General features: G+C 41.3%; 2 protein-coding genes across 2 annotated transcripts; both read left to right on the top strand.

Annotated features, from left to right (window-relative positions):
• The first annotated feature begins 5,018 nt into the window (after positions 1 to 5,018).
• Positions 5,019 to 14,211, top strand: Phax (phosphorylated adaptor for RNA export). The gene is made up of 5 exons (XM_020184964.2): positions 5,019 to 5,176; positions 7,677 to 8,278; positions 10,132 to 10,252; positions 11,431 to 11,514; positions 12,866 to 14,211. The coding sequence occupies exons 1-5, from the start codon at positions 5,081 to 5,083 to the stop codon at positions 13,133 to 13,135; spliced, it is 1,173 nt and encodes a 390-aa protein (XP_020040553.1). The 5' UTR covers positions 5,019 to 5,080; the 3' UTR covers positions 13,136 to 14,211.
• Positions 14,212 to 14,326: 115 nt separating this feature from the next.
• On the top strand, positions 14,327 to 19,966 carry Spmip10 (sperm microtubule inner protein 10). Its single transcript, XM_020184971.2, has 3 exons — positions 14,327 to 15,909; positions 16,926 to 17,034; positions 19,656 to 19,966. Exons 1-3 carry the CDS (start codon positions 15,827 to 15,829, stop codon positions 19,860 to 19,862), a joined length of 399 nt encoding a protein of 132 aa, XP_020040560.2. The 5' UTR covers positions 14,327 to 15,826; the 3' UTR covers positions 19,863 to 19,966.
• The last annotated feature ends 3,772 nt before the right edge of the window (positions 19,967 to 23,738 follow it).

A 23,738-nucleotide genomic window follows, 5' to 3' on the forward strand; every position in this document is an offset into this window, starting at 1 on the left:
ATTTCCTGTCTCCAGCCTACAGACAGCAGATGTTGGACTTCTCAATTTCCATAATCACGTGAGCCAATTCTCATACTCAACTTTTCTCTATAAATATACCATGTTAGTTCTGTTTCCCTGGAGAGCTGTGGCTAATACAAATGACTATAACTAAAAAGACTGGCAAAGCCAAGTGCTGGGTAGGAAGTGAATCAACAAAAACTCTCATCATTAATTAAAAACAAAATTGTATAAGCATATTGGAAATATTTTGAAATTCTCATAAAGTCATAGAGGAATCTCAAAAGCATTAAAATAAGGGAAAGAAGCTAGGTACAAAGGATAATATAGTGAATAAGTTCATGTATACCATATACTAGAAAAGGCAAAGTTACAGTGACAGTGGTGACAAATCAGAGGAGCCAGGGGTAGGGAGAGATGATTGGTTACAAAGTTACAGGAAGGAACTTTTTGGTGTAATGAAAGTTTTTAAAATCATAATTTTAGCATGTGGTCACATGCTCTTTCACTTGCCAAAACTCAGTGAACTGAACATATAATGCTTGTAAATTTTATAAATTATGCTTTAATAGAGGTGTTTTTCAGTGCTGAGAATTGAATTTAAAGGTGATTTCAAAAATACTTAGGGTCTGGTGGAGTGGCTCCAGTGGTAGAGTGCCTGCCTAGCAAGCATGAAGCCCTTAGTTCAAACTCTAGTACTGCAAAAAAATAATAAATAAATAAAATACTTAGGAATAGCTAGAACAAAGACACTCAAATTATAGTGAAACTATAAAACACTGATGCAAAACAATGAAATAAAACCTAAATAAGTGGAGACCTATACCACGAACATGGATTTCAGACCCAGCACTGCTAAGAGACCAGTTCTCTCCAATTGATCTGTAGATGCAATAAAATCCCAAACATAATCCCACAGACTTTTTAATAGACAAATTACAAATTTTATAATGCAAATGCAAAGGACCCAGAATAGATAAAGCAATCTTGAAAGGAAAGCAAAGTTAGAGGATTTACAATCCCTGAATTAAATGCTTACTGTAAGCTAAAGTATAAAAAATAGTATGATAATAACACTAGGATAGGCAAATACGTCAATGGAACAGAAAAAAAAGTTAAAAAAAAAACAACTTATATATGCTTACATGACTTTTTCTTTTCCTCTTCTTTTTTTGGTGTTGCACTTGCTTGGTAGGTGTTCTGCGCATGTTGGGCAGAGCTACACCAGCCCACAAGTTTTGTGTGTGTTTTGCAGTACTGGGGTTTGAACTCAAGGCCTACATCTAGAGCCACTCCACCAACCCTTTTTTTGTGTGATGGGTTTTTTGAAGATAGAGTCTCGAGAACTATTTGCCAGGGCTAGCTTCAAACCATGGTCTTCCTGATCTCTGCCTCCTGAGTAGCTAGGATTATAGGCATGAGCCACCAGTGCCCACCACAAACTATTTTTTTCAACAAATACCTACTCAATGGAAAAGGAAATATTTTCAACAAATGATGCTGGAATAACAAATCCATAAGGGGAAAAATGAGCAAAGATCCCTGTATGATTCAGAAAACCTGGTCCCGTTGTATAAGAACTGACAACAAGGTGCTGTGACATCAAAGAAAGATTCAGATTGATCCAGGATTACATGATTTATTGGGGACTTACTGACTGTAGCATGATTCTGGGTGGCAGTAAAGCCAGTAGATCCTCATGATTTGAGTCAAAAGATGGAGATTGGGACTGGGGGTGTGTGTGTCAGTGGTAGAGCACTTGCCTAGCATGTGTGAGGCTCCAGGATCAATCTCCAGCAACATAAAAAAAAAAAGCTTTGGGTCAGGGTGGTGAACACCTATAATCTCAGCAGTTGGTCAGCTTGGGCTACATAGGGAGTTGTAGGCCATCTTAGGTTGCATAGAGAGACCCTGTCTCAAAATGGGGGTATTGTGTAATGGTCAGAACAAAAGTGATTTCATCCAACCCAGAATGTACCTGGTTTATTACAAACTAATTTTAAGGGCATAAGGCATATTCCTGGAGCCAATGGTGCCAGAGTATACTCATAAAGTCCCGTGTATTCTAATGGTTTGTGTAACAAGGATTTAAAGGCTGCTTTTGCTAAAAGCACTGACTGTTTATAGGGCCTGGAAAGTCTGATGGGTGACTGAAAACAAGACTGAAGCTTGGCATCACTGCCTTCAAAATGCATCTTTGGTCAAACTCCTGCTCAACTACATGTTAGTTACTAAAGAATTATTCATCTAAAACTGGTAATTCTCCCCCTCCAAGGCTGACAGTATCCAGTTCCAGACCACTGGTGCAACACTTAAAAGTCTCCAACCGTTGGCCTAAACCTATAGGAGGAGTCACTCATTGTCCTAACTAACTCCATCTTGCCTTGCTGACTTATCCATTCCCTGAGTCATTCTCTCCTGCAATCATCTTGGATTCCAGGAACAACAGGTCTGATGGATAAGCATGTTACAGGAGAATCAAAACTAGTCCCCAGACAGCAGCAACGTTCTCATCAGAACCAAGACTCTACATGACTGGCCCTGAGAAAATGATCAGCCACACCAAAGCCTGACCAGGATCACCAGCTCTACAAACCCTCAACCCTTGCCTTTGTTTCTTCCATATGTCACCCCAAAACTATTGTTAATACTTTGAAGACAGACTTTTACTCACTATACTGCTATTTTTCTCTCTAGTGTAGTCACACTGAGAAAAAAATTCCTTTCTTACTTCACTATCAATTGTTTTGCATTTGATCTTTTGGGGCAAGTGACCAGACCTGGTTTATTGGGACCCCCAGAGCCAGGCCTCTGGCTCACCACTTTGGTAACAGTTTTGTTATCTATATAATAGTATGCTGCGAATCTATTCAGGGAATACTAACCAGGGATACTCAGGGGCAATCATGGCAGCTGAAACTCAAGATGGCTTTGGTCAGTTCAAGTTGAATCCTACACTATACCACATTATAAGCAGAAACTAATTTGAGATGGACCAAAACATTAAAAAAAAAACAAAACAGGTCCTTGAACACACTAAACAAGGACTTTCCCTCTGAACTATCCTCACAGTTCCGATAAATATTTCTTGATCACCTACCACATGCACAAAGTCACTGGGCTGGCCACTGGAGGAAAGAGTGAATAGAACACTCTTAATGGAGAACTCTGACACAAATATGATAAAATTACTGGTGCCATGAAGAAAAACATGGGTGTGAGAATGTCAGTAGGGTATCCTGTTTTGCTTAGAGTGGTTAAAGTAGGTTGAAGAATGCCTATCCAAGATGACGTTTGGTCAGAAACCAGAATCATTGTGAGAGAACAACTTTTGCAAAGAATGGGGATGGAGCTGGAGTCTTTTTGCTTTTGCAGGTAGACATTGTGAGTAGGAGAGAAGAAGCTCTTCCAGTACTGACACTTCCTGGCCCTTGAGTGCCCAAGGCTTAGGGGCTGGACTGGCACACCCAGAGGATTACAGCTGTAATATTTGACACCTAGGGCTACATTGCTCCAGGCTTTAGAAGCCAGAGACTGTGGGTCTAAGCACTGGAGTTAAAGGTTCATTGCTCTGGGCTTCATCTTCCAGCTTCCCTGATACTTGGTAGCTTGCAATCCCCAGCTTCCAGCAGTTGTGAGCAACAGCAGCAGGCAGCTCCTGTTAGTTTACAGTTCCTGAATGGGCTTTGAGTGTTGCCACCTGAGCTGCTACAGTGACTACTGTTACAGTTCACAGGCCTAGGGGTGTCTGGGACTCTTGGCCCTACCTTAAGACTTGACAGTTCCCTGGAACTCTTCCAACAACCAGGACCCACAGTTTCTAACTCTTCACAGTCTTTGTTGTCTCTCCACCTCTGCTCCCCACTCCAAGTCACTCTCTGGAACTCTTTAGCTGTCCTCTCACTGCCACTACTGCTAGACCACTTCGTGTTACCAGCTCTACTAATGATAAAAGATCACAAGTAGGCAAGCAAACATTACTGTGAGAAGTCTTTTATTGGGCCTAATGTTGCAACACCAGAGGGCACCACATGGGGGCGTATCTGGGCTGGTTCAGTAAGCCGAGCTGGGATGTAGCTCAGTAGCAGCGTGCTCCCTATCACGCCTTAGGCCTTGGGTGCAAGCCTCACTACATGTCACAAAGAAGAGAAAGAAAAGTAAGCCAAACAGAAAGGGGGTGTGGTAAGGGTGTTTGCAACAAACACACACCTTTTGTTGGGCCTGGGTAAAAATGGCTGCTAGAGTGCACCAATGCTTGTGATGGCTAAAAAAATCCCCCTCTGTTTGAAATAGCCGTAGCTGGGATAATGCCTTCTGCAGCCATAGTTGTGCAAGCAGCCGTGGCTGATGCATCGCTCCCTTCAGGCAGGCAGTGGAAAGCTCTAAGCAGCCACGGTGGCGAAAGGGCAGTGTAGCCAGCTACTGGGCTGATAAATCTTTCACTCATGGGGGACCAGAGAAGGGTCTAGCGGCTAGCAATTAAGGAGTCAAGTCACCACAGATGCCAACATTTTAGCTTATTTAAAGAAAAACAAACATTACAGGGAGGTACCTGCAATAAAGGCCTATCATGAACAGTGCTTTGCTGGGATTTAACGCACGGAGCAATGCTTTGCTCTTAACCCATCACCCTGGGGGGAACTGGATGGCTTTCTGTGTCTCGGTGCAGAGTAAACACTAACTGCAAGGGCCTGAAAAACACGGAGCGGCCCAGGGGCTGGAGAAGGGGACAGCCCAGGATCGGCGGTCACGTCCCAGCACCCGGCCCGTTACCTCGCTGAGAACTGGGCGGGAGCAGAGGAGCCCGAGGCGCAGTGCGCGGCAACCTGGAGCTGCCGGAAAGCTCGCGGGGCGGGAGCAATGGACGCGGAAGGCGGGGCCGGCACGCGGGGCGAGGGGTGGCCAGGGAGGAATCGGAGCCGCTAGGTCCGCAGGAAAAACGGGTCGGGGGAAAGTGCCGCGGGGCAGGGGATTCGTTCCGGGTTGGGAAGGTTGCAACAGAGGTACGTTATTCTCTCCGGCCCCACGTGGGGGCGCCCGCAACGCCGGAAGTGCTCTCCTGACCCCGCGCCAGGGGAAGATGGCGCTGGAGGCTGGCGACATGGAGGACGGGCAGCTCTCTGACTCGGGTTCTGACATGACGGTGGAATCCACCGACAGGCCGCCGCAGGTGCCGGTGAGTGTGAGGGCGCGCGGGGGGCCGGGGCGCAGCAGCGCGGGGACCGGGCGGGCGCGCTGCTCTCTCCGCCGTCCCCCTTGCGCCTTGCACTGCCCTCGGCTGTCTAAATTCTCCGCACCGCCTGAGGCCGGACTTCCCCGCAAACGGTGGTCCCGCGACAAAGGCCCGGAACTGCGGGTGGTCTAGAGCAGAGGGGGAGACGGAAGCTCTCCCAGGGGCCTGGGCTTGCAGACTAGACTCCCACCGAGCCGGGCCTTGTCGGCAGAACTGAGGCCCGAGACTTTGGCTTAGGTTCCCTGCTGTTTTGATTGTTTGTTGTGTGTAGAGAAACAAGGTCTGTCTATATAGTCCGGGCAGACCTGGAACTCGTGCTTATCCCAAGTGCTGGGATTACATGTGTGAGTCTGGAAGCTTCTCTCCCCCCTTCTCTGGCGGTACTGGAGTTTGAACTCAGGACCTAATGTTTGCTAGGCAGACGCTCTACCACTTGAGCCATGCCATGTCACCCAGCCCACCTTCCTAGTTTTCTAAGTAAGAATTTGCTGTGACCCCTGTGTTAGGGTGGCAACCTCTTTGACAGGGCTTTGGGTCCTGGGTCGTGGTTCAAATCCTGACACTGCCCCAGCTCAGTCTTGGAGGGGAATTTAGCCTCACTGCCTTGGTGTCATATATGTAGAAATGGCATAGTGCACCACTGATAAGTTTGTTGTAAAGATATGATGAATGCCGCACACGGTAATGCCCACCTTATTGGACGATAGGAAAACTATCTCTTACAGACTTAAATCACCCCAATTTGTTGAACTCCTGTTCAACAAATACATAATTTAATCTTACTACAGAAATCAAACGTTGAGCACCATGTTACAGTTAGAAGGAACAAATTCAGATGTTCTGATGCACAGTGGGGTGACTACAGGTAACAATAATGTATATTAAGACCAGCTACTCAGGAGTCGAGGCCAGCAAAGGTAATGACACCCCCTTCTCAAAAACAAAAGGGCTGGGGTAGTTCAAGTGGTAGAGTGCTTGCCTAGCATGCTGAAGGGCCCAGGTTCAGTCCCCACTACTGGAAAAATAAATAGAAGAGAAGACCTTGAATGTTTTACCACAGAGAAATGAGTGTGTTAGTTACCCTGATCTGGTCAATTGCACATTGTTTACATATATCTGAACATCACATTATACTCTATAAACTTGTAGTTATTACCTAGCAATTAAAAAAGCAAAAGTGAAGCCAGACCACGGTAGCTTGCGCCTGTAATCCTAGCTACTCAGGAGGCAGAGATGGGAGGATCAAGGTTCAAAGCCAGCCCAGGCAAGTAGTTCTCCAGACCCTATCTCAAAAAAACCTATCACAAAAAATAGGGCTTGTGGAGTGGCTCAGATGGTAGAGCACCTGCCTAGCAAGCTTGAGGCCTTGAGATCAAAGTCGAGTGCCACAAAAAAAAGTAAAATCACGGCCAGGGACAGGGGCTTAGGCCAGTCAGTAATAGGTCTATAAGCCCAGCTACCTGGTAGACTGAGATGGGAAGGTCCTGGTAACTGTGAAACCTTATCTGAAAAATAACTAAAGCAAAAAGGACTTAGAGGCTGGGCTCAAATGGTAGAGCAGGGTCCTGAGATCAAACCCTCATTGTGCCAAAAAAACCAAAAGTGACACCTTTTGCATACAAATGTCTTAGGGAATTAATGCCAAAATTTTGTTTTTCAGTCTTGTTCATGTTGTTTTACAGAAATCGATTTGGTTAACTTAATGTCATGAAATCTACAGCTTTTTTGTTTTTGTTTTTTGAGACAGGATCTCGTCCGTGTAGCCCACTAGCCTCAAGCTCCACTTGCGTCAGCAGTCACCACACCTGTTGAAACGTGCAGTTAGAAGTGAGAATTCAAGGGTTGCCTCTCAGCAGCTCACCATCTAATCTAAAAGGAGTAGAGACGGAACCATAGAAAGGAAGCTGACATGTGCAAATGCAAGACAGGTGTCTTTGGAAAGAAAGATAGCAAATTCTGTCATAACTGCCGGTAGCAGTTATTGCCTGTGTCATTTTCACACATTCTGACAGTTACTGAAAACATAAAATATGTTAAAGCTTTGGTAAACCTTTAGAAGGAGGCCTTTCAGAACTAACTGTTGCTTGAGTGGTAAAAATAATTTGTGGCTTTACAATTGGCAGGTTTCATGTGGAACTTTAGAAAAATAAGGACTAAATTAGTTTCAGAGATGTTTTTACAGATCAATTCTGATTCAGAAATGTTCTTGTTGAATCTTTTATTTATTTATTTTGAAACAGAATCTCACCCTGTAGTGCAGGCAGGCCTGGAACTCAACTACATAGCCTACACTGGCCTTGCACTTGTAATCCTTCTGCCTCAGCCTCCTGAGCAATGGGATTACAGGTGTGCACCACCATGCCCAGCAGTAATTTTTTTAAACAGTCCAGTAGGTGGAATTAATGTGTTTTGTGGAATTGACTGTATTCTCTTTCACTTACAGAAAGCACTAGGTGGTGATGGTGCTGCAAGGGCCTTCCAGAGTGCTGCGCCAATATCACGTTATCGTACTGTTAAAAGCGTGGATTCAAGTGAAGACAGTTTTTCTGATTCAGATGAAGATAGCTGTCTTTGGAAACGCAAGCGACAGAAATGTCTTAACCCTCCTCCCAAACCAGAGCCTTTTCAGTTTGAGCAGAGTAGTCAGAAAGCAATAGTAGCTGGAGGGAAGAAGGTGAACAACATCTGGGGCGCTGTTCTGCAGGAGCAGAATCAAGATGCCGTGGCCAGCGAGCTGGGGATCTTGGGGATGGAGGGCACCATTGATAAAAGCAGGCAGTCTGAAACCTACAACTATTTGCTTGCTAAGAAACTCAAGAGGGAATCTCAAGAGTGTACAAAAGAACTAGACAAAGAGCTAGATGAATATATGCATGGTGACAAAAAAGCAGAACCAAGGGAAGATGAAAATGGGCAAGGGCACCTCAAACGCAAACGACCCGTCAAAGAGAGACTGGGGTGCAGACCAGAAATGGACTATACAGGCCGGTATGAGCTCACTGAGGATGACTCTCACGAGAAGGTAGCTGATGAAATTTCTTTCAGGTGAGCATTGAAATTTCACCCACAAAAGAGTACTTAACCAAATACTTCTAATTATGGGAAATAATATAGATGCCAAACACATGATGCTCCTTTTTTGAGTGGTTTTTTTGTTTTTGTTTTTGTTTTTTAACTTAAGGAATTAACTGGCTTTATTTGGTGATATGAATACATTTGTGTTTTCTTAATTTTGGACAGAACTGACCTGACAGAATAATTTTGCAACTTTTATGAACTTTTAAGCAACTGACTACATTTAGTGCCATACTACTATTTAAGTGAAACAAATCTTTGTGACTTTGAGTGTTTTTAAGCATTTGTGACTTAAGAAATAACTTTACTAAGGCATTTTTAAGTGTTGATTTTTTTTGTAGTTAGTTTATCAAGTTCTACAACCATCACTTTTATCAACTTTTCCATAACCCAACAGGATCCCTTATATCCATATATCCATTTACACTAAGTTCCTGTTCTGATTCCCAGATAACTATTAATTCTACTTTCTATGTACATAAATTGCCTTTTCTGGACAAGTGGAATCATATACTATGTGGTTTTGTACCTGGCTTCTTTCACTTAGTGAAGTGTTATTGGGTTGATTCATGTTTCAACTGGAATAATTCCTGTTTATTGTGTGTATATAGGTGTGTATATATCCATATTAGATGACATCCTACTTTTCCTGTTATGAGTAATGCTGTTATGAATCTTAGTGTGCAGATCTTTGAACATATACTTTCATTTCTTTTGGGTAAATACTGAGGAATACAGTTACTTGGTGGATGGTTAATTTATAGTTTATCTGTAAGTTCAAATTTTGATTAACTGTTCTTTAGTCCTAAGTCACTAGTCACAAATTTGAAAACAGACACGGTTGAAGGGTAATATGGCTGGTAGGAAAGCAAGTATTTTCTGGCAAGCACATCTCAACTCTAGAACTAGATTATTTAAATCCTGAGAAAGTTTGGAATTTGAATTCCAAAAAGGAATTTAGAAAGTTTGGAAACTAAAACTTTTACTTTGCAGATAAGGAAACCTAGGTCAAGTGATTATGTGGCTTGCCCAAGATCCCATATTTAGTTAGCATCAGACCTGGAGCCTACTCCAGTGCTCTTTCTACAGTAATGCACTGTCTCCTGTGGAGGAGAAACAAAGATTACCAGGTCTGATTAGGAACTGATGAGGTTTCTGCAGTATTAATTTTCCCTCATCTCTGGGGAGTGTGGGCTCTGGCTCCATTAGAATAGTTACTTAAGGTCCCTATGTTTTTAATCTCTCAATGGTGAAATGAAAATAAGTGTCTAACTCATAATGTTGAAAGAATTGACACAGTGCATAGGTGCTAAGGATTGTGCTTATTATGATCATAATCATAACAAACCATAAATACTAGCCATTTCTATTTTGTTTTGAGACAAGAGGCCTGTGAGGGAAAGATCCTATCCATTTTAAAGCTCCCAGACATCTCTGAAATTAGGAAAGCTTTTAGGCATAGTAATTGAAAGCATAGCGTATATTTGTTACTTGTTTTGGCAAGAGTGGACTGGTTCTGTTTTGCATTTAGGCTTGCATTCACCTTGCTATACATGCACATTTACTCTGAAATCTGCCATAATCCAGTAAGGCAAATGAGAGGCCAAGTGCGACTTGAGATGGAACCTTGAGATCACTGTCTCCTTGCCTGATGGAAGAATACAATGTTCCTGTGTCAGTGACTCCAGGGTTAATTACTGAAGATTTAGAAGAGCAAAGATTATTAGAACAGGATTTTATTCTAGTTGAGAACTACCCTGGAGATTAAGGCAGATTTCATTAACAACAAATAACAGGTAAAAATTTTTTTTTTTCCTTACCAGGTTACAGGAACCAAAGAAAGATCTCATAGCTCGAGTAGTGAGGATAATTGGGAACAAAAAGGCAATTGAACTTCTAATGGAAACTGCTGAAGTCGAACAAAATGGTGGTCTTTTTATAATGGTAAGGCTGTTTATTGTAGCTGGTTTTGTATTGTTTGTCATGTAACTAAATGAATTTGCCTCTGTTGGACCTCTTTTCCTTTTTTTTCATTTTTGTACATAGCTCAGATTAGCCCCAAACTTTCAGTACTCTTGCTCTCAGTTTCCTGAATGCTGGAATTATAGGTATGGGCCACCACAGCCAGCCTCAGGCTAAAATTTTAAGACAGCAATCTAGAAGAAACCTGAAAGCTCAAATTAAGTGAGCTTTGACTAATTTATTTGATTATCGTCTAAGTATAAAATGGTACACACAAAGTACTTAAACACAGTGACTAGCACTTAGTCATGATGAACATTGTTACTTTGGGTTCCTGTAATTCATGCATTCTTGAAGAAGGGGTAGAGAAATCCCCAAAACTTTTTAGGTTATAAAGACGTGTATTAATACTTATCTGGGAATCAGAACAGGGAAGCCAGGCACCATGATTCATACCTATAATCCTAGCTGATCATGAAGATCGGAGTTCGAAGCCAGCCCAGGCAAATGCTTCACAAGACTATCTTGAAAATAGCCAACACACAAAAAAAAAAGACTGCCAGCAGGGCAGGGCTCAAAGTGGTAGAGCATTAGAGCGTTTGTTTTGTTTTGTTGTGTTGAGTTTTGCAGTACTGGGGTTTGAACTCAGGGCTTACACCTTGAACCACTCAATCAGCTCTTTTTTGTGTTGGGTTTTTTTGAGATAGGGTCTCGTAAACTATTTGCCTTGGCTGGCTTTGAACTGTGATCTTCATGATCAGCTAGGATTATAGGTATGAATCATGGTGCCGGGCTTCCATCAACCATTCATTTATCATTTCATTGCTGCTCTTTTAATTACTAAAGCTTTCTGATGTCTTTGTATTTAACAGAATATTCCTGATTTGGCGAGATGGCAGATAAAAGCAGAAAGTGCAGATATTTTAAAAGTCAGAATCAGGACTGAGCTACCAATCTGGTATTCTTGTATTCCCTTAGGGGTCTCTGCTAACAGATGACTTGGCTATTTATGGGCAGAATCTTAAGTAGTTTGGGGGCTGAGATAGCAGTTCAGTTATAGAGCACTTTGCTAGCATGGGCAAGGCCCAAGGTTCAATCCCCAGCACTGGAAAAAAAAAAAAAAAAAATCTGTGTACTTCAATGTGTGTTTCTTTTTGTAGAATGGTAGTCGAAGAAGAACACCAGGTGGCGTTTTTCTGAATCTCCTGAAAAACACTCCTAGTATCAGTGAAGAACAAATTAAGGTAATGGGTAATGACAGTGACTTGGCTTTTTAAGCTGCATCATAATTTGACTTCCACTCAGCCTGTAGGTTCATTTTCTACTACTTCCATCAGCTGCTGTGCCCTAAAAGGACCTATACTGGCATTGTGTCATTTCAAATAAAACTTGTGCCTTTCAAAGCTTTGCTTCATCTTCCCTTTCTGAGCTACAGTCAAGATTTATTTTTATAATTTATCCTGTTCTCTTAGCATATAATTATTTTTTTCTGTCTTCCTAAAACTTCTTTTTAACAAACATTTTCAAACATCCGAAGTGATAGAAGAATAAGATAAACATCCATATATTCTTCACCTAAGTTTAGCAGTGGTTAATATTTTGACCTTTTTATTTTATCTATACATTTTTTTTCTGTTTCATTAAATAGCGTGATCTTTAGCCCAAGTTATTTCAACAAGCTTTTCCCAACGGTAAGGACTATATCCTTTGTATCACAACACCTCTTTTACTTCCATGAGTAAAAGAAATAAAGAGAAATAAAAAGAAATAAAGAGAAATAAAAAGAAATAAAAACAGTTTCTTCTATTTAAAATAGACCTTCCAGTTTTCTGAATATCCTAAGAATTCATGTTAGTCCCTTCTACCTCAAACAGAATCTAATCTAGGTTTCCATATTGCATTAATTATATGATTCTTTTTAGACTTACATTTTCCCTCTTCATTTAGACCTTTTAAAAAGTTGGGTAGTTATTTTGTAGTGTTAGGTTGCCTGTTCTAGTGACTGTCTCCTCAGTCTTCATTCCATTCCTCCATCTTCATTTTTTATAAGCTGAAAAGTATTCTTAATCATTTTTCTGTTACAGGGAATGATTTGCATGGATATTGTTCTATAATACGAGTTTTTCACAACTCAGAATTTATTTTTCTTTCTGCGGTACTGGGGCTTGAACTGAGGGCTGTGTTCTTGCTCCATAGGAGCTCTACCACGCTTCCATCCCTTTGCTTTGCTTTAGGTAATTTTTGAATAAGGTCTCGCATCTATGCCCAGGCCAGCCTGGACAGCGGATCCTCCATTTATGTTTCTCTCATAGTTTTTATTGGTTAAGAAGGGCCTTGATACCTTTTGCCAGGGCTGATCTGGGACCACTGTCCTCTTGATCTCTGCCGCACGAGTAGCTGGGATCACAGGCATGAGCCATCATAACCAGCTTGGTGCTTAGTTAATCTTTTGGACTGTGTCTACTAATGAGCGTACTGATAATATTTTTTGTGAGAAATGGAGGTAATGATTATAAAGGACCTGCATTGTACCAAACATCTAATAAATAGGGTTTGTTTGGTGAGTTAGTTTAACTAAAGTTGTTTTTATTACAGGACATTTTCTACGTTGAAAATCAAAAGGAATATGAAAATAAAAAAGCTGCTAGGAAGAGGAGAACACAATTATTAGGGAAAAAAATGAAACAAGCTATTAAAAGTCTGAATTTTCAAGAGGATGATGATGCATCACGAGAAACTTTTGCAAGTGACACAAACGAGGCACTGGCCTCTCTTGGCGAATCCCAGGAAGGACATGGAGAAGCCAAGTTGGATGCAGAGGATGCCATTGAGGTCGATCATTCTCACGACCTTGATGTATTTTAAGTCCATTTGGGACATTCTGAGGAGTAGGCCTTTCTCAGATGGCATTGTAATAAACCATCTCTACTGAGATTGCTTTGTTTTGCTTTGCACTGATAGACATGAGAATTCGTAGGAGAGAGAGCTATTTCTTTTTCAAATAAAAATTAATATATGTGGGGAGACAATTGTGACTGATAAAAACACTTAAAGATGGCCCGTGTTGACACTATATGTGAAAGTATCTTACACAGGGTTTAATTTCTCAGTCTGTTGCATGTATAAATTATGAGTACTAGTTGATAATCAGTTTTGTCCAGGTCATGATAACACACCATTCAAAAACAATTTTTTTTTCTGATTTGTCTTTGTGGTGAATTATGCTTTGGTTTCTAAACATTCCATTGAAAGATCCTAATGGCACACATAATCGTTAGACTGTTACAAATGTGCTCAGATTTTTTTCTATAGTCTAAAAACTTTTAGACTTTTTTTTTTTGAGACAGGATCTCATGTAGCGTAGGATGGCCTCCAGAGTGCTGGGATTATAGGTGTGCATCACCACACCTGGATACTTTGAGACAGTTTCAAGGATAGAGATTTGTACAAGCCTATACTGAAAGTTTTTCCCACTTGTTTATTGAGAAGCAAATATCAGTAACTTTTCAAAGATATATTGGTTCTTGAGTCTTTTCAGCATAATAACTTGATTATACACTTAAATACTGATGTATCCATACGTATGTATGATCATGGACATTTTCAAATTTTCTAGTGGGCCCAATCTGGGACTTTACCTTAAGTTAAGGAAGCTAGGTATTTAAAACATCACATCTGCATGTAGTTTCAAATTAGTCATTTTTATTAAAGAAGAAAATGAAAGTAGTTTACATAAGATGTTCCAAGGGTTAACTCTACAAATATCTTAAGCAAAAATTTTGTATATTAAGTAAAATGTATAGTTCAGTAATTACAAACTGTTCTTTACAATGTACTTAAAGTCTTAGTAGTTCCTAAAAACACAGTCATGGAAATTGAAGTTGGTTGCTTTTTATTTATAAATAATGCAAAAATAAAATTAGATTTTTGGCGGTCCTTAATGAGCTTCAGGTGACTTTATTTATTTACTTAGTGTTGGGTGTTGAACCCAGGGCCTCCTGTGTGCTAAGCATGTGCTTTTACCACTGAGCTATATCCCTGCCCTAACTTTTCAAATATTCTTTTATAAAGTTGCTATGATCAAGGGAAAAAAATCCGTGAAATTACAAGAGCTGATCCCCATGGTTCAGCCCAGTGTGAAAGTCAAACACGGCTTCAAAACACACTAGAGGCAAGTACACTACCATGGAGCTACATCCCCAACCCTATGAGAGATGAGTTTAGAGACACAGCATGTTAGGACAGGAAACAGACGTCCAGAATATTTAAATGTCATGTACACATTGTAAATACTGCCTTTTCTATTGAAAATTACGTTGTCTAGAGGGCATTAGTGCCAAGGCTACTTACTTTGTTTAAGATTGCCCCTTCCAGCCAGGGTGGCTCCTGCCTGTAATCCTGGCTGACATTGGGAGAATCTGTTTGAAGCAACCAGGGCAAATAGCTCACAAGACCCCATATCCAAAATGGACTGGAGTTGTGGCTTAAGGAGTAGAGTGTGTGCCTTTGCAAGCTCTGAGTTCAAACCCTAGTCCCACCGAAAAAAAAAAAAAGATTACCTCTTCACCCATCTTCCCAATTCATCTTCCTCAGTGGTTGTTTCTTTAACATTTGAAATCACAGATTTCCACTGAATCCCACCTTATTGTCAACAGAAACCAACACTTCAATTTTTGAAGTTCTATTACCATTACTCTTCTGTAAACATTTCTGCCTATCCAAGGAGATGTCTGTACCATTGCCACCAAACCAGCATACCTTGCTGTAGTTGTTGTTCAGCCTAACTTTTTTTGTGTGTGTGTGTGAAACTGGAGTTTAAACCCAGAGCTTCAGGCTTGCAGAGCAGGTGCTGTACTGCTTTAACCACACCTCCAGTCCCATTCGCTCTGGGTATTTTGCTGGCCTTGAACCACAATCCTTCCTGTCTCAGCCTCACAAGAAGTTAGGGGACCAGCCTCAGCCATTGGTGCCGGGCTCTCCCATAGTAATTTAAGTGCTCATCCTCATTTGTAGATTTGCTTTATTAAAATGAGCTTTGTAATCTAAAATATTCTGCAACATAACAAATGGTAAGAGAAAATGGGTTGAATTGGTTTGGTTTTAAACATTTGCATTCAGAAAGTGTGGCTTAAGTAATAGATGGTAAAACTAAATGAGATGTATCAAGCATGTTGCATATAGAGGAAAATTAAACAAGGGAAAGCCATGTTAATATGAAGTGCTTATTTCAATATTTCATCCAACATTTTCCGTATGGGTCAAATTTGCAATATGTATGCATGTATTCCCATTTTTAAGTTGTTTGAGAATGTTTTTTTCTCACAAAGGAATTAAAAAAAAAAAACAAAACACTGGGGAGAGGGCACAGGGACAAGAAAGCAGTGATTTTGCATGATGAAAAATCATTGAGAAAAAAAATCCTGAAAATAGCTGTGAGCGCCATACCCTCAGCTACAAGTGCTAAGGGCTGCTGTGAAGTTAACAAGCCATTGTTACATCAGAGGCAGCATTTCCAGAATGAGACCAGTGAGTTAGATTCTAGTTGAGAATTCTGGGATGGCATCTGGAAAAGATGGTCCTGCCTTGCCTAAACTGGCTGACAAATGCTCGGATGAAAGTGAACATAAACCTGCAAATAAGTGAGGACTTAAGGGTTCTGGGATTTTGTCTTGTTTTCAGTATTGGGAATGGAACCCAGGGCCTCTTGCGTACTAGGCAAGCACTAGCACTGAGCTACATCCTCAGCCCATTTTTTATCTTATTTTGAGACTGGGTCTCGCTATGTTACCCAATGACCTGGAATTTGCAATCCTCTTGCCTCCTGAGTAGCTGGGATTACAGACATGAACTACCACATACAGCAGGTCTGGGGTCTTTTGTTTGCTGATTTGCTCTGTAGTCTGGGAACTACATAGATGAGAACAATAACTTTGTGCTTCTCATTAGCATTTATACAGAAAGCTTTATGTTCTAAAGAGAAGCATATATAATATGTGTGCAGGGAGAAGTCAAAAGTCAAGTTAACTTGTTTTTCTTTTTGTGGTTCTGGAATTTGAACTCAGTGCTTGCTAGCTCTACCACTTAAGCCATACCTTCAACTCTTTAGCTTTAGGTTATTTTCAGATAGGATCTCACTGTCTGGGGCTAGCTTTGGCCCCAAATCCTCTACCTATGCCTCCCACAGAGCTGAGATTACAGGTACCCATCATCCCCAGCTTCTTTGTTGAGATATAGGAACTGGCTAACTTTTTGCCTGGACTGGACTTGAACTGTGATCCTCCCAGCCTCTGCCTCTGAGTAGCTGAGATTACATCAGGAGCCACAGCTCCTGGCCTCTTTCTTTTCTTCCTTCCTTCTTCCTTTCCTTTCCTTTCCCTTCTTCTGTCTTCTCCTTTCCTTTTCCTTTAAAATGAGGTTCTATGGACGTTGTGGTCAAACTGTAAGGGCCTGCATGCTGTGCTTCGATACAGAGAGCCAGCTCTGACTTCACCTTGGTGACTGGGGAGTTAGAGGGCGGGCTATTATCTGAGCCTCAGTGGCACAGCTCTCCCATGCGGCTGCAGTGGTCCTAAGGCCTTAAGACACACGCCACCTCCACCTCTTAGAGTGATGCTAACACAACTCCTGGTCTCCTTCTCGCTTTCCTGCTCTTCAGGTATGATGATATCCATTTGCCACGGTTTTCGTTAAAGCAAGGGATGATCCCAACACGTTATGTTATGCCTTGGAAAGAAAACATGAAATTCAGGAGTGTGAATCTGAAGGTATTGTCTCATAAATATTCATAACTTTAAAAACTACACTATTTAATATAATCTTTGATTAGGCATTCATAACTATGCAAAAACTATTTTCATGCACTTACACAAACTTGTAAGCAAAAGTTAAGTAGTAGAATACACATAACCCATAATTAAAATAGATATACCAAAGGATTTCAGACCAAGCATGGCTGAAGAGCTGGCTCAAGTGGTAGAGTGCCTGCCTTGTAAACGCAAGACTCTGAGTTCAAACTCCAGTACCACCAAAAAAATTTTAAAATGTGAGCAAGAAGCTCGGCAGAAGCAGGTGCCATTGGTGCCAAAGCTGCAGGATGGGTCACCCACTTTTCAGTAGAGAGCAACGGGGACGGGCGGGCTCGATTTACAGATAAGATGTGCCATTCAATGCTAGTGGTCAGGCAGTACTTCTAAAACATTTTCCAAGTTCAGGCTGGCCGTTTACTTGGGAAACACAGCTGTTTCTTTAAAGGAGTGTGGAGTATATTGTAATAGACTATGAGAAGAAATTTCAAGTTAAGATTCTTAGAACAACATGTGTTTGTATAAGTAATTTGTAAAATTTCAATTGGATAAACAGTTAATGTTAAATAAGAATATATTTTGTCAAGACAAATATTACAAAATGTAAATAATTATAACTTATGATTTAAGAGCTATCATAAAATCTGTCTCATTTGTTTTCCTATAAAATGCACGTGAACAATATTAGAAAATATATGAAGCTACAGTTGCCCTGGGATGATGATTTTGCATGTTCTTTTATCTGGTATTTTAAAAACAAAGTCTAAGGAAATCAAGACTCAAGTATTAGACTTAAATTCCAAATTTATAAATGTTGATTATTAAACTTACTACAATCTTAATATTGGGCTATACTTCATATATTGTAGTGGCTAATCAAATAGCTTTAGCAGGGTAACAGTATTATATTAAATATCTCTTTCATTTACTAACACTACAAGGTATGAACTTTATGAATTGAAATCAGTAAAGAAATACTTTTTTTGAATGCATTAAGGCATTTGTTTTTTCTTTTTTCGTGTGCTGAGGATTGAACCCAGGGCTTCATGCATGCTAAGCACACACTGTACCAGAACTACATCTTCAGGTTGATCTTTCTTTCCTTTCCTTTCCTTTCCCTTCCCTTTCCCCTTCCCTTCTCCTTTCCTTTCCTTTCCTTCTTTCTTCTCTCTCTCTCTCTCTCTCTCTCTCTCTCTCTCTCTCTCTCTCTCTCTCTCTCTCTCTCCCTCTTTTTTCTCTCTCTCCCTTCCCTTCCCTCCCTCCCTTTCTTTCTTTCTTGGTGATACTGGGATTTGGTTGGTTGGTTGGTTGTCTTGCAGTACTGGGGGTGAACTGAGGACTTCACACTTGCTAGGCAGGCATTCTGCTGCCTGAGCCATCCCTCCAGCCTGGTCTTATTCTTTAGATCTATAGTTCAGTACAATTTTTCAAAGTTATTTCACTTTTGCAATTTAGTTTAAGATGTTCCCAACAATTTAGAAAATATTAGTAACTGCTATATAGTGCATCCTAACTTACAGAGTTACCAAGAAATTTAAATAAAGAATTAACTGCAGTGGATATGTCCACATGGAATAAATACTAGTACATTCTAGATTATTGTTTCTTTCCCTCTATTTATCCTCACTGATTTTCTTTAGGAGGTGATAAACCACATTTAGCAACATTAAAATGAAACACGGCATGTCAGAAATGCAGCTGCACTCCAAGGCCAGGCTGCACTGGTATTCTGCAGAGCAGAAGCATCAGAAGTAGATGCTTACTTAAGTCAGAACCTCAAAGCTAGCCAGGCGCTGGTGGCTCACAGCTGTAATCCCAGCTACTTGGGATCAGGAGGATTGCAGTTCAAAGCCATTCCAAGCAAATAGTTTGCAAGACCCTATCTTGAAAATACCCAACATATGAAAAAAGGGCTGGTGGAGTGGATTGAGTGGTAGAGTGCCTGCCTAGCAAGCGTGAGGCCCTAAATTGAAATCCCAGTACCACCAAAAAGAAAAAACAAAGCAAAAAACTCAAGAGCTGTAACAGCAGCATCATACTTTGATACCTAAGAATTGGCAAAAGCTTTTTCATCCACACATAGGGTTTTGGATTTTTGAGATGGTCTTGCTAGTAGCCCAAGCTGTCCTCAAACTTATGATCCTCCTTACCTCTGCCTCCTGAGTGCTGGAATTACAGGCTTACACTACCATGCTCAGCTTTGTTTCCTTTCTTTTTTTGCAGTACTGCACACAAGTAAAATGCTCTGCTACTGAGATACACCCCCAGTCCTCACACATATATTTTCATCAGTACTCAAAGAATCCTTCGACATTCCCATTTTATCTGTGAGAAGACTTGGGAGTTGGGGGTAGGTAAATGACTTGTACAAGGGCACACAAGTAGTGAGGCTAGGTTCAATGACTGACTCCAAGCTCACCTATCGCCTTGCAGTCCACATTGACTCTTCCAGTAGTTGGTGACACCAAGTGACAGAACATTACTTTTAGAAAAACTATCACAAAACCTTGCTCTCAAGCTAAGAAGAAAACGATGTTTGATGTCATATTAAGCAGAAGTTTGATTTGCTCTGTTTCCCGTAGCAAGCAGCAGCATGTGGGATCTACACTGGCCCAATAGAAGACTCTCTGTTTTTAAATCGCAGAGAAAGACTTTGCCATGGGGAGGATCGTAAAGTTGTCTTAAAGAAAGGCCCGCCAGAAATAAAAATTGCAGATTTCCCTTTGTATTCACCTCTCTCTAAATACCAAAGCACTGTGATTTCCCATGGCTTCCGGAGAGACGACTGATCTGATGAAAGGCTTGAAGAGATAACCTGAGCTGAGGACCTAGCTCTGTGATGAGGCTCTGAGTTCCATGCCAGCATCACCAAAAAGCAATAATAAAAATAAAGTGATAAAATGTTGCATTCCCCCCATCACTGGTAAGTGTGTCAGTTCATTGTAGGTTTGTATTTCATCTACAAATTCAATTTGTCTAAAGATCATAAGTCAGTAGCATAATTTATAGACCACAGAAGCTTTTTTTTTTTGGCAGTACTGGACTTGAATTCAAGGCCTCTACCTTTTGAGTCACTCCACCAGTCCTTTTTTTTTTTTTTTTTGTGGTACTGGGCTTGAACTCGGTCTTCACCTTGAGTTATTCCACCAGCCCTGTTTTTATGAAGGGTTTTTTGAGATAGGGTTTCGCAAACTATTTGCCCAGTCTGGCTTCGAACCGTGATCCTCCTGATCTCTGCCTCCTGAGTAGCTAGGATTACAGGCAGATCCTAAAAGCTTTAGAAAGGACATATGCTCTGCATTGTTTGAGATGAAGTGGGAGAAGAAAGAAAACAGCTTTCACTGACACTCATCTCACACCCCATAGATAAAAAATAGCAGATTGGTCCAGACCGCAACCACATTCATTCCTCTACCTTTCCCTTCTCTCACCTTTGTTATTCATCCTCTCCCCTACTTTGTGACAAATGACTGCAACAGAAATAGAGCTTCAGGATGTGGAGTTATTTTCCTGCTTTGCTGGCTGCCCCACTACCCTTCTTTCTGATCCATCCTTCCAACGCACACACCTCCAAGGCTATGGACCATAGTTAACCAGCACAGGAATTAAAAATGTTTGACAGGCAGCTCTATCATATATCATATAACCTTAGTAAGAGAGATGTATTTTCTGTGTTGATGCAGTACATACAAGTATCAGTTTCCTACAGCAAATAATTATTTACATCATTCAAAGCATCAAAACATCCACATGTAAAATGGTGCAACCACTGTAGAAGATGATATGGTAGTTCCTCAAAAAATTAAATGTAAGGGCCAGGAATGATGGCACACACTATAATCCCAGTTACTCTGGAACCCTAGATCAAGATTCAAGGCCAGCCTGCACAAAAAGTGAGTCCTCATCTCAGCCAGTGAATCATGTATGATGACTCAAGCCTATGGTCCCAGCTACTTGGGAGGCATAGGTAGGAGGATTGAGGTCTGAGGTTGGCCTTGGGCAAAAACACATGATCCTATCCAAGAAATAAGTCAAGCAAAAGGGCTGGGGATGAGGCTCAAGTGGTACAGAACCTGGCTAGCAAGTGTAAAGTCCTGAGTTCAGCCCCAGTACCACAAACAAACAAAAAATACAGAATTGCTACCTGATTCAGCAATTCACTCCTGGGTATATACTCAAAAAAAAAATTGAAGCAGGGACTTGAACAGGTATTTGTATACTAATGTTTGTAGCCACAGCATTCTAAAAAGGAACAATGTCTTCAACTGATGATAGCAGTTGGTGGATAACAAAATGTGGTAGGAGCAGATGATGGTATATTTATTATTCACCCATAAAGGGGAATGATCTACCAGTGGCTCACGCCTGCAACCCTAGCTACTCAGGAGGCAGAGCTCAAGAGGATTGAGGTTCAAAGCCAGCCCTGGGCAAATAGTTCTTGAGACCCTATCTCGAAAATACCCAACACCCAACAGGTTTGGCAAAGTGAATCCAATAGTAGAGCTTCTGCCTACCAAGCAGGAGGCCCTAAGTTCAAACCCCAGTACCTCAAGAAACAACAACAACAACAAAGGAATGATCTGATCTATCCTACAACAAGGAGGAGCCTTGATAACATCAAGCTGAGTAAAATAATCCCCACACCGCACTTGTTTCCCCGTCCACCATGTAAAGTACACAGTGAGAAGGTGATGGCCTGCAAGCCAGGAAGAGGCCCTCAGCAGGCGCAAACTGTTGGCAATTTGGACTTCTCCATCTCCCAAACTGTGAGAAGTAAATGAGTGTAGTTTAAGCCACTTGTCTGTTTGATGGCAGCTCCATCGAACTAGGCCACCAGCATTCTTTGTGTGGAATCAGATTGCCTTTGAGAGTCATTTTCTTTTAGTCTGAAGAACTTCCTTGAGCATTTTGCGTATCTGGGAAATCTTTATTACCTTTTTTTTGTTTGTTTGTTTTGGTGGTTCTAGGGATTGAACTCAGGGCCTCATGAATACTAGGCAAGTGCTCTACCACTGAGCTACATCCCCAGCCTTTTCTAAATTTCATTTTTGAGACAGAATCTCACTAAATTGCTCTGGTTTGCCTGGAGCTTGTGATACAAGACTCCATCCATCACCACTCCTGGCTTATTTCTGCCCCTATATTGGTATTTTCTTTGGTGCAACATTTTCTTCATATTTTCCTTTACTTTTTTTACTTACTGCTTTGTCAGCTTATTATAAAAGGATCTAACTCAAGAACAACTAGGTGGAACTGATGCACAGAGCGAGGCCTATGAGAAGGGGTACCCTCCAAGTGTGGCACCCTCCTAGCACTGCCATGTGCTCTGCAACCTGGAGCCACTTCCTCAATTGTGCTTTTCTTCAGTTGTTTTGGAACACCTTTAGAATAGCTCATTTTAAGGCCTTACCTCTAAACTTGACATCTGGCAGTTTCTCTTGCCTTTGGTTTTTTTCCTCCTGTATAAATTGTACTTTCCTATTTCTTTGCAAGTCTCATATTTTTTTTGCTGGGAACAGTATATTTTAGAAAACACATTGTAGCAAGTTTAGGTGCTGGTTCTCCTATTCCCACTCCACTCTGGGACATTTTATTGTTATTTGTTTAGTGACAGCCTGGATTATATTCATGAAGTCTAATTTCTCGCCACCCTACTTCTACCCCCTTCCCATAACCACCTGCAGTGTTGAGGGTTCCATGTCACTAATCAGAGGCTCAGCCTTGGGTATGCCCACAGTTCCCCTCAAATGGCATCTTTTAGTGGGATTCTCTTTGCTGTCCCTTTCCCTGATAGCACCCAGTTGTTAAAGGCCACTGATTGCAGACTGGCAGCTATATTGTTTTAAACAATGCCCTATGGAATTAATTGTAGTCTCCTCCCCCAAAACCAATCCCATCAAATTTGAACTCTCTTGAAAGATTCTCAAGGTGAGGGGGACTTTTTCTGACCTCTGGAGGGACCCTCCAGCTGTCTCTATACTAGCCAGCTACAGCCTACCCTGTCTCCAGCGAGCCCACCAGTCCTCTCTATTGCCTTTCCCTTATTTTTATTTTGTTGTTTGTTTTATTTCATTTTCCTTTGGGGTTTTTGGTTGGTGGTGTTTGTGGTTGGTGGGTTTGATAGGGTATCTCACTGTGTGGCCCAGGCTGATCTCCAACTTCTGGGCTCAAGTGATCCTCCTAATTTAGCCTCCAAAGTAGTTGTTGTTCTTGTTGTTGTTTAATTTCTTTTTTCTTTCTTTCTTTCTTTTTCTTTTCTTTTCTTTCTTTCTTTCTTTCTTCTTTCCTTCCTTCCTTCTCTTTCTTTCCTTCCTCCCTTCTTCCCCACTCCTTCACTCCCCTCCTTCCTCCCTCCTTTTCTCTCTCTCTCTGTTTTTTTTTTTTTTTTTGTGGGACTGGGGCTTGAACTCAGGGCTTTGCGCTCACAAAGCAGGTGCTCTATCACTTGAGCCCTGCCTCCAGTCCATTTTGCTCTGGTTATTTCAGACATGGGGCCCAGGCTGGCCTCAAATTATGATCTCATCGTCCTAAGTAGTTAGGATTACAGGTGAGAGCCACCAGTGCCCAGCCCAAGTAGTTTCTTAATCTTAAACTTGTCTCCACTGTTGCAAGAGGTTAGTTCCTATAAGAAGAAACTAGGAGCTATCTGTTTTATGGCCTACTTC

Source organism: Castor canadensis, chromosome 6, assembly GCF_047511655.1.
Source record: "Castor canadensis chromosome 6, mCasCan1.hap1v2, whole genome shotgun sequence".
Taxonomy (NCBI): domain Eukaryota; kingdom Metazoa; phylum Chordata; class Mammalia; order Rodentia; family Castoridae; genus Castor; species Castor canadensis.